Raw genomic sequence first — 11,091 nt, 5'->3', positions numbered from 1 at the left:
AGACCAACACCCAAGAAGCGTAACACTTGCATGCAAAAGCGTGGCTTTAACATGAAAAGCGTGTCGCTTGGCCCAATCTTTACAATTAATTCTTTTTGCCACTTCAAGCCCATTTAGTATGCAATTTGGGATCACTCTAGCCTTGAAGAAAAGATACAAATCTCAAGATTTAATGCGAAAGATTAGATGTGATTTTATTTAATTTTGAATTTAAATTTTTGAATTTAATAATTAGGTTTAGTTTTTCTCTTTAGTATATAAGGGTCCAAAAAATAGTTTGGGAGGGACCTTCAAATTATTTGTTTCTTTTGATTTATGAATTGATAGTTTTTCTATCTTGATTTATGCGTTGATGTTTCCTTAAGAAAATATTTCGTTCTTCATACCAAAGATTTGAATGTGTTGGAAAATAATTCTCTTCTTATTTGAATTCTATTAAAACCTTGAAAAAATGATTAATTGAATTAAGTTTGAAAACTTCTTATCATAATTCTTAAGTTTTGGATTTGGATCTGATAAGTGACATCGAATCAACCAAGTTTAATTCTTCAGAATTGTGTGGTTTTTGAATTAGTGAACGCTCTTTACCTCTTGTCTTAATTAATTAATCAAGGAATTGATAATTTATTTGGATTGGAGAAATTAAGTTACCAAGGAATTGGAGTTTAATTACTTATGATTTTCCATAGAAATATCATTGTTCAATCAAGGTGGAAAGTGAAAACGTTTTTCCAAAAAGTTTTAACATATCTGAAACCTTAACTCTTTTTAAATCATATTTTTTCTCAATCTCTTATGACTTGCGTTAAAAATCCTCGTTCTTGATTCTCTGACTAGAGTATTTAATTGACCATTGTTTGCTTGATCCTTTAATCCTCGTGGGATCAACCCTCACTCACCTGAGGTATTACTTGATACGCCTCGGTGTACTTACCGGTATTTTGTGATTTGTAAAATTCGCATCAGCTCTCCCATTTAAATACCTGGGATTCTCGTTAGGAGCTAACCTGAGGTTTGTTAAGAATTGAAAGTCCATTATAGATAAAGTGGAGGGAAAGCCTAGCATCTGGAAAGCCAAGGTTCTCAATAAAATCGGTAAGTTGGTGCTCATTAAATCTGTATTGAATAGTCTTCCTGTATATTATTTGAGTTAATATAAGATGCCAAAGGCTGTTGCAAAAAAACTAATTTCCTTACAGAGAAGATTTCTATGGAGTAAGGGGGATGGTAGGCATGGTATGGCCTTGGTTAGGTGGGAGGTGGTGCAGGCTCCCAAAATGTTTGGTGGGTTGGGAGTCGGGAATGCCATGGTGCGCAACACAGCTCTGTTTAAGTGGTGGTAGGGTTTTTTAAAGGAGGAGTATCTGTTGTGGAAGAAGGTAGTTTGCTCTTGTAATAACCTGAACCCAAATGTCTTACTCTCCTCCTAGGTATTACCTGTTTAGGGGGCCTGTGGAAGGATATTTGTTATATATAGTTCAAGAATCAACAAATAAGACAGAAGATGATTACTGGGTTGTCTATAGAAGTTGGTGATGGAAGAAGGACTCGATTCTAGGAGGATGTCTGGGTGCGTGGTAGTTCTTTGAAAGATCAATTTCCGAGGCTCTTCTCAGTTTCAAATCAAAGAGGATCCATAATAGGGGATCGTGGGTTCTAGGATCGGTTAGAGTGGATATGAAACTTCCAATGGGAGTTGAATCTAGTGAACCAGTTGCATGATACCACAAGTGTAGTCAAACTTGCATATGATAGAGAGGATAGAGTTGTGTGAAAATTTGATAAACAAGGTGTATTTTCTACTAACTATTTTGTGCAGGTTTTGCAGGCAGAATTGATTTTGGAGGATATAACAAGTTATAACTTTACTAGGGCAATTTGAAAAGGTCTAGTTCCACCAAAAGTGGAACTGTTTGTCTGGTTTGTTTTGACCGGCAGGGTCAATACGAAGGGGAGGCTGAGTCGGTTTAGGGTTGTTAACCAGGAAGATGTTGTATGCGTGTTATGTAACAAAGGTGTCAAATATGGTCACCACTTGTTTCTTGGTTGTGATTTTTCTTGGCAAGTTTGGTATGCATGGATATCATTTGTTGGAAGGCGTTGGTCTTGCTCGGAAACATTAAAGGAATATTTTTAAAGTTGAATTGAGATATCAACTAGCAAGGAAGAGTGCAACAGATAGATGGTGTGTTTTTTTACGATTATCTGAAATATTTGGTTGAAAAGGAATAGAAAGATTTTCCAGAATAAAAGAAAAAGGATTGACAACATTATCAATTTATCCTTTCTTGACTACAAGAAGCGGTTAGGTATGAAACTCTTTTGTTATTGATGGCAATACCAAAGATAAAAAGAGAATAACTATTAGTATTTCTTGTGCTGGTTATTTTCTTTTGCTTGTTTTATGTGGAGTTTGTTGTCTTCTACTCCACCTTTTTGTGTTGAGTTTCTTTCCTTCAAAAAAAAAAAAAAATTCGTTTGGGAGGAAACTTGAACCGGCACTTTAGTAAATGAAAATTCTTCTCACCAACAAAGGAAAACTAATTATGGAGACAAAATTTGTATTAAATTATGCAGGTCATGTTTTACACATACTGTATTAAAGAATCGACACTTTTCTTCTTCAGCCGCATACAACAGTAATGATACATTCTGGAAAACTTGCTCTTCAAATGAAAATATCAACATGACATCAAAAGATGGAATGCAGGTTGAAACATTAATTATCTAGTAACTGAGCACGTCCTCCAGTTCTTCAAGTAAAATGGGTCACTTGCTAACGAAAGCCATAAGCCGTTTCTGGTGGTGGAACCTGTACTCATCATTTTCCTTTTACGGAAAATGTGTGATAACTCTGAATCTGCGATGTCATCAAAAACTGATACTCCAGGGTCAACCTCCCCCTACTAAATGAAACTTCATATGAATAATATATCATCACAAACAAAACTATGTCCAAAAATATGTAGATAACTATGTCTACTTCTTCCTCCTCTTCCCTTCTCCAGTGTCGGACCTTTCTGCTACACGTTTCGATTGTTTAGCACGTATCTCTAGTAGTTTAGATCTTGCATCACGGAAAATAGCATCTGATCTCGTAGCCAGAATTTGCTGCAAAGGTCATTTCATAATTGATTAGCCCTTCTTATCAATGGTGAGCAAGAGAATTGCAGAATTCAATACAAACCTGGATATGATCCATCGCTGCAAGGTTAAAACCAAAGATATCTTTCCATCCCTGACCCAAGGATTCAACACTTGTCAGTGAATCTGTAAGAACCTAGCATCTATATTAAGTGGAAGAATGAAACAGTAGTAAAAGAGCAAGACATGCAGTGATATCAGTGAGATATCATCCAATTTCCAGTATTTGCTTGTATTATGCAGTAAAAGGACTGAGTGACAAAAGCATCAGGTATTTGAGAGACCTGATTCTCTCCTAGTGCCTAATCCTATCTTTTCTCTCTTTTTTCATGCCCTCTCATGACTTCCCACAGCCCTTTATAGTTCCCACCTCTCTCTCATAACAGAATGCTCCCTCTCTCTCAGTCACTTTCCAGCTAGGCAAGTTAGTTACGAACCCCACCTTAGCCCATATTCACTCAATTACAATTAGGTCCCTAATTTCTAATAAACCTGGTACGTAACAGAATCATTCAAGTTCATCACTTATATCATTTATCGGTTATTTCTACAGAAACATAGAGCCCTCAAGGAAATATTTAATGTAAAAATCCTTCTTAGTAGGATGTTCAAGAAAAAACATTCAATTCACCACCTGTAATATAATATAAAATAGTCAATAACTGCTTATAAAGTAAATTAATATTAAAAAACAAAAAAACAGTCCCTCCGGTTCAAATTACAATAAATAAATAATTAACATTATTAATACTACCATGGTGAGCCATAATTACTAGGTATGATATTCATATGGAATCTTATAAGAAACCTTGATATGATTGAATTATCCTTGAATTCTCTCGACGCCTATCGGCATCAAAGGCATCAAGTTCTACATCCTTATGTATTCGATGCATCTCAAACAAGACTAAAAATAAGAGTAGGTTCAGCTAGTTTTCATCTTGTGCCATTTTGTATATACAAAGATTGTTTCATTTTTCAAAAAGAAGCAATCTTTTCCCATCCCAACTTCATAAGAATCAATGATTGAAAAAGTTAATGGAAGCTAACGACGAGGCATACCCCGTCTGCTACTATCAAACCAGGTGTGCAACAGGCAGAAACCCTAGCATAGTTACCTTGACATGTTCATAAAAAATGTCGCTGAAAGCAGTCAAAATAGGTCTAGCAGCCGGTGTAGTAAGCAGCTGATTATAATGTGTCTGCAGCAGTAGTGTTCCTATCCGGCAAATAAGCTCAACCTGCCATTATCAGGAAAACATGTTCTCACAACTCAGAAAAGATCCTTTAGAACTTTTGAGTTAATTTTAATGCATCTGGTGCTACTTCTTGTAGTTTCATTTATCATTATACAACAATATTTGAACTATGGTACATTCTTCAGTATCCTTGCTTATATGAGAATCTAGTACTAGTAACCCTTTTATAATTAATAGTTTAAAAAATAATTTATAAACACTATTAACATATGAAAATTTCTGAACCACAAATAAGATAAGGGTACAGGAGAAACTTCCTTAAAAGAAACTACAGCATGAATGGGCTAATCAAATTACCTTATCTGAATATGAAGTCCAATCCTTCAAGTATGACAGCAGTTTCAAAGCATCAGAAAAGGGTAAAGCCTGCAAAAAGAAATGGTAAAGCCATATTTGACGTTGACAATCTTGAAAAATAACTTACAATCATGTCAAGTATAGTTTCATTATTATATAACTAACATTTTCCAACGTTCATGGCACATCTCCACAGAGCTTGATTGCTTTATATTCTAGACTTCCAGATTTTTGCTAATAGTATCAAGGGAAAGAAATACTCCACATTCATGAATAAGAATTATACAATGTGTTTAACTTGCAAACAACATTAATTTAAAAAAAAAAAAAAAACGAAAAACCTGCAAAAATTAAAAAATAGTACATTGTCGATCATAGCCATTTAGTGTCACTTAAGGGTTTATTTAAATCTGTCATTTACAAAAGACATGATTATGTTCAACAATTTAGGAGTTTAAGGTAATATAATTTAGATTTAGCTACAAGAAAATCATAATATTGGAACTGCTCATCTCTGGTGCTCCAGTGAGAAAATACATAGTAGAACTAAGGGAGGTGATCAAGTTTAAGTGAATCAAACAACCAGATACATGGCCTAAATTTAATTAACAACATTTCTCAACATTGAACAAAAGTTCAGATGCTAAGGTGCTAAACATACCAATAATGTTTGCTCAAGATCATTGGAGTGAATATCTGAGAATGCACTAAGAACATAATCAGAAGGGGAAAGGCCATTCATAAGCGGATTTGCTTGGAATGCAGCAGCATTTTTATTATTTTTCTCCTCCTGTAAAAGAAAATCCGATAATTGCCACATTAATATTGTGAAATTGCAGACAAGTCAAAGTATATCCTCATTGGGTCTCGCTTTTATTTTGGCACTAAAAATGAATGGATGGTATCTTCAATTATAAATTAATTAATTATGCATAACTGAATGCTATGTATCGAGACAATNAAGATTTTATGTGTCTAACCATCTAAGACATTTATAGAATCAATAATGAGATAAAGCATTCATTTATACTACAAATGTTCTTGAGGAGAGAACATCTGTATACCTCATGTTCTGCAATACGCTTTTTCTCAGCTTCTGCTATGTCTAATCTCTCGATAATTAAGTCACTGGCAGTAAGGGTCTCCTGGGTTTTTTTCCCAGCTAAAGCCACAGCACCCTCCTCCGGTACTTCTTCCTTTGGTGCATACTTGTTTTCAAAAGCATTGTCAAGATCAGCCTCAAACATTTCCTCCAACCTTTTCTCCTTTTCTTCCTGCAATTCAAATAATTTATGGTTAAGCAAATTTTTTATAGGAAGAACAGCATCAAATCCAAATTATTTCTTTTATAAATTTACCACCAGGGCCAATATCATGTGCCCTGCAAAAAAAGAAGTAAATAGCTCCATCTCACAAGTTTGTATACCTCAATGAAAAACTGCTCTTCTGTACGATCCCATCGGCGGATTGATCGGTCATGAGATCCAGTGACCACGAAATCACCACGATTACTTATTGCAAGACACCAGACATCTGCATGATGTCCTTCGAGAGTCAACAGCAATTCAAATTTATCAGCATCCCAATATTTTATCAGCCGATCTTTCCCAACACTAAACACATAGTGTGTCTTCGGAACAAATTGCACTGCCATAACACTGCCATGTAACTTTCATCAGATAATTCAATTACAGCTCCATCATTACTCCCAAATATAGAAAAAGGATAACCAAAGAAATAAATAAAATAATTATCATGGAAAATTATGATGCACCTGTCAGCATGCGCAAAAATGGATTTATGACAATCACCAAAATCCAGACCCCAAATCTTCAAATTTTTGTCTGCTGATCCAGTCACAATTAAATCTCCATCTGATGAGATATCCATACAAAGAACAGGCAGCTTGTGGCCATATAATGAAAGGAAAAATTTGAACGTGTCTGCGAAGTGAACCTGAAAACAAAATAAATAAAGGAATTAAAGAACCCTTTTGAAAACCTAATATTGACTCTTTACATATATCAAATACAAACCTTAATCATATACAACATTAAGACATGCAACATCAAAGGACTGGAGACTTAGGACAAAATTATTAAAACCACAAAAGGGTGTTTAGCCTCAATATACAGAAGAAAAAATGCTTATGCTCCAAACGCCCCGAAGTTGTAAGAATTTAGGTCTTGAGAATATGTATTTTGAGGGGTGCAGGTAGAAATGAAAAAGGAACCATTGGCAGAAGGGAACTTATGATTCAAAAACAAAGATAAAAAGCTAAGGAGCAATAGTTGTCAACCTGAACATATTTAAAAATTTATAAGCCAAACAGGATAAGATCCAGATATCATACCTTCACAGTACCATCTAACAGCGCCACAGCAATATATTTAGAATCGGGACTTATTGCAACAACAAGAACATCATCATTCATCTTCATTGTACTGACGTTTGACACACTAAGTTGCTTAGTAGCCTGAAATAAAAAAAATGGGGAAGTGTTAGAAAATAAATAGATGACCAGGAATGTAATTGTTTGCTTGAGATGATTTCATTTATATTAAATTGGAACAAATTAGAAGGACCAGATAGATAGCTAGTAAAATAAAACAAATTTGCACTACCGGGGGGTATCTATCGAAACAACAGCATAATGAACTGCCACCTGTCCTATGGCATTTCTACATGTGCACACACGTGCAAGCATGCACACACAAGAGTGAAAAAATACATAGAAAATAAGAGGATAAATTTGATTCATTTCTTCTATTGATTCTCATAATGCTATAGCTCAAACTAATGCTAATATAACATGAGGGGAGATCACATATTGAACATTATTAACTTTTTCTACTTTATATTTGTTACTCAATGGGTGCACTGCAATTGTTACCCAACATCTCAAGTTCCTATCAATATAGACGTGCATGAAAAGCAAAAACATCTTAGTGGTTAAGGATTACATACAAAATCTAGGAATTAAATATATCTAACAGAAAATATGTTATAGAAGAGATTCTCAATAAGATTTTGCATCATTCAGAAACAAAAAGTCTTCGATATGCAATATGAGAAACATTAAATTGAGATATCTACTTGTAACAAACAAGTGCGTAAAAGAAAAATGATGAATGATGTCAAGAGCATACTTGACCGGGTTTTTGCTTCAACTGGTACTCCCAAAACTTAACATCATGATCAGCACTTCCCGTGACAAAACCATTTTTATCTGGCAGGAGAGCAATTGAACGGACAGAAGCACCATGAGCTTCCATTGCTTCTAAACGAGTGCCACTTCCAATGTCAATAATTTCTATGGTTCCATCTTTAGTTCCAACAAGCCCATACTTGTTAGAGGGCAGAATTAAACTGCACAGTCCATACCCAGAATCGATTGTCCTTAGGCATGACCCAGTGCTAGGGTTCCAAATCTTAACTGCATTGTGACTAGTTGACATCAAAAGACTGTTGTCCGAACTAAGTGTGACACTTCTAACATCAGAACGGTGTCCTTGTAGCTCAATAGCAAGTGTTTTTGTGGCTTCACTGCTTTCAATGGAGTAAAACTCAAGTAGATTATTGTTCAAGGACAATGCTAAACTAGCCAGTGAATTCTTAGGAGTGACTGGACAAAACGATATGGAGCATATCTTTTTGCTAGCTCTAAGAGTATGGAGTAGCTTAAAAACATCGGGCACAGTAACTGCAGGGTTACTTGTTTCTATGAGCCCTTGAGTCTCAGAAGTTATATCTCCTTTAACCCCTTTATTCATGTCTCCATTTTCAGTTCCCCCCAAAGCCTCTTTGGCATGTTTCTTCTCTTTCTTGCGGTGAACCCGACGTCTTGCCTTCTTCTTCGCCTCAGCCTCATCCAGAATACGGTATATCTCAACTGTCTTTCCTGCAACCTGACAAGCTAGCAGTTTCCCTGCCTTACTGAACTGCACAGTTGCCACTCTCTCCTTGCTTTGCCGCTGAATCTCGCCAAACTGCCTCAAAACTTCCCATTTGTTTTGAACAGAAGAGCCTCCATCACCAACCACTGCACTGTCCCCATTTACAGATTGTCCATCCACAGACTCATGCTTGATTGAATAAAACCGGAGCACCTTGTCTGCAGAACCAGTGACCAGATACCTTTCCTCAGGATCAACATCTATAGACCAAATTTCACTATGATGACCACCAACAATTTGTATACAGTACTCGCTGTCTAGATCCCACACTCTCAAGAACTTGTCTTTCGAGGAACTAACTAGCTTTTTCCCAGACCCCACAAATACTACATCAGTCACCTGCCACAAACAAACCAACTGACAATGACTTAATAATCAATCAAACCAATTACTATCAGCGTGTGTTCAACACAGTTTCACAAATGAACAAACTAAACCTGGTCACGATGCCCGCGGAGGCGAAACATGCCGGTCTCACCAACAACATCCCACAAAATGATATCATTGTCCTTGCTCCCGGAAGCAAGCACCGAAGCAGCCTTGTTGTAACGAAGAGCAGTGACAGCTCCCTTGTGCCCACTCAGCGTGGTCTCACAAGTTCCCGCATCAGAGTCCCAAATCCTTATGCTACCATCAGCATAACCAACCGCTACCTGCATCAAATAACCCCCCACATACACATACGTATTGTGAGAAAGAAAAAGAGAGAAAACCAAACCACAGTGAAAGCAAAACACAACTCAGAGAGAATCTAAGGAGAAAGACTCTCTCTATTTCTTCAGAATATTCACTTTTTTGAATATTCACTTTTTTGAATATTCACTTAAATGGTGAATAACTTCAGCACCTCTAAACAGAGTAACCGCAATCAAACTAGCTCATAACTAACTTGTCTAACTAACTCGTCACAGTTAATATTCCATTCCATCAACGGTGTCGTAGCTGTACCTGGGAAGAAGAAGGGGCAGGGGCGATGGACGTGACGGCGAGGGAGGAAACGCGAGAGGCAGGGGAAGGGGTTAGGGTTTTGGTGCAGATGCCTGGGCGGACGTGCCAGACGCCGACCTTCTCGAGCGCCGGAGAGAGGAGGTGCTTGCCGGAGCTGTCATAGGCTATGTTGGACTCGACGGAGGCGATAACGCCGAACGATGCCGCCGGCTCGTAACGGAGGTAGGCCTTCACCATGGTTGCTGCTGAAAAACGTGGATTTGCCCTCAAGAAGGGTTTTAGATAGGTTTAATGTAGTTCACTATTTCTTCCTTTTTTTATTCTTTTCTTTTTCCTTTTTTTTCTGTACAATTCAATTTATGTTTTTCGGATTTGCTCCAAATCTTTTTTTCTTATAATATATGTATCTATATGTTTTAATCAAGAAGGATGTATCTCTGACTAATAATTCGCCTCCCAATCCTCCCAGTGAGAAAGATCTTGTTAACCTTAATCCTCTAAGTTCTAACAATAATCAATCACAAAGTCTTTTTAAATTATGGAGAAAAATAGAAATTTTTATAATAAAATTTTAAAAAATCTCATATCACCTCAATAGTTTTTTAATCCAAAATCACTTGAAAAATGAAGCAAGCTACCGCGAGGTCCCAAAAAAAATGCAAGATGAGGACCATGTTTTCACACATGGATTTTCATGTAACAAGATGAATTATGTATTTTGGAGAATTGATCTCTTTATTTTTTTTCTTAAATGTTCATCCACTATTTTTCGTTAACTGTAATGCAAGATGAGGACCATGTTTTCACACATGGATTTTCATGTAACAAGATGAATTATGTATTTTGGAGAATTGATCTCTTCATTTTTTTTCTTAAATGTTCATTCACTATTTTTCGTTAACTGTATGTCGATATGCACTGTGAGAGTATCAATACCACATCTAACATTATTCAACCATGTGTAATAGAATGACCATGCGTTAGTTAAAAATATGTGGCATATCAATGTGGACGATAATGGCACATATCGTAATATCATTTGTATGCGTGTCCCTACATATCATTATTACAAACGATTCAAATTGCAGTGAGCTGGACATAACATCGGCTATGGAAAATGGGATTTTTCTATCACAATTAACAAAAAAATTAAATAACAAAAAGATTAAAGAAGCATGCAAGAAATTAAACAAAAAGCAAGTAAAACCATGAAAAGGAGATTCAAATGCTGAAAAGGGTCTTGACAAGAGTTGAGAGTCAAGGTTTTCTATCCTAGTCATTGACTACAAGCATGACAATTATGAAGGGTTAATCACAGGTAGTCAACCTTTATACATTGAGGAAAGTCAAATAGGCATAATTGATCTTAATCCACAAATCCCAACCAATTCACTAATTAGCTTAGTGAAAGACTAGCGTTAGTGGAAACAAAATCAACTAACAACATTAAATTACTAATCAACTAGTATATGTTCTTGTACACTGTA

The 11,091-nt window shown here is 36.1% G+C and overlaps 1 protein-coding gene across 1 annotated transcript; it reads right to left on the bottom strand.

The window, feature by feature from the left end:
* On the bottom strand, positions 2,536 to 9,974 carry LOC107648734 (WD repeat-containing protein 3). The gene is made up of 12 exons (XM_016352564.2): positions 9,605 to 9,974; positions 9,094 to 9,309; positions 7,850 to 8,995; positions 7,054 to 7,176; positions 6,475 to 6,656; positions 6,127 to 6,358; positions 5,765 to 5,974; positions 5,362 to 5,490; positions 4,701 to 4,769; positions 4,263 to 4,385; positions 3,188 to 3,238; positions 2,536 to 3,111 (listed from the first exon to the last, which is right to left on the bottom strand). Exons 1-12 carry the CDS (start codon positions 9,839 to 9,841, stop codon positions 2,980 to 2,982), a joined length of 2,850 nt encoding a protein of 949 aa, XP_016208050.1. The 5' UTR covers positions 9,842 to 9,974; the 3' UTR covers positions 2,536 to 2,979.

The sequence above is a fragment of the Arachis ipaensis genome, chromosome B06, assembly GCF_000816755.2.
Source record: "Arachis ipaensis cultivar K30076 chromosome B06, Araip1.1, whole genome shotgun sequence".
In the NCBI taxonomy this organism is placed as follows: domain Eukaryota; kingdom Viridiplantae; phylum Streptophyta; class Magnoliopsida; order Fabales; family Fabaceae; genus Arachis; species Arachis ipaensis.
The sequence above is the reverse complement of the archived record's forward strand: the minus strand, read 5'-3'. Positions and strand labels throughout refer to the sequence as shown.

What these genes read in the sequence shown, in the direction of transcription:
- LOC107648734 (XM_016352564.2), bottom strand. Translation starts at nt 9,841, where the DNA reads ATGGTGAAGGCCTACCTCCGTTACGAGCCGGCGGCATCGTTCGGCGTT. An exon ending in TGAAGCAAAAACCCGGTCAA is followed by an intron (nt 7,177 to 7,849) that starts GTATGCTCTTGA and finishes TTTTTATTTCAG; the next exon opens with GCTACTAAGCAACTTAGTGT. An exon ending in AGCGTATTGCAGAACATGAG is followed by an intron (nt 5,491 to 5,764) that starts GTATACAGATGT and finishes TTTCTTTTACAG; the next exon opens with GAGGAGAAAAATAATAAAAA.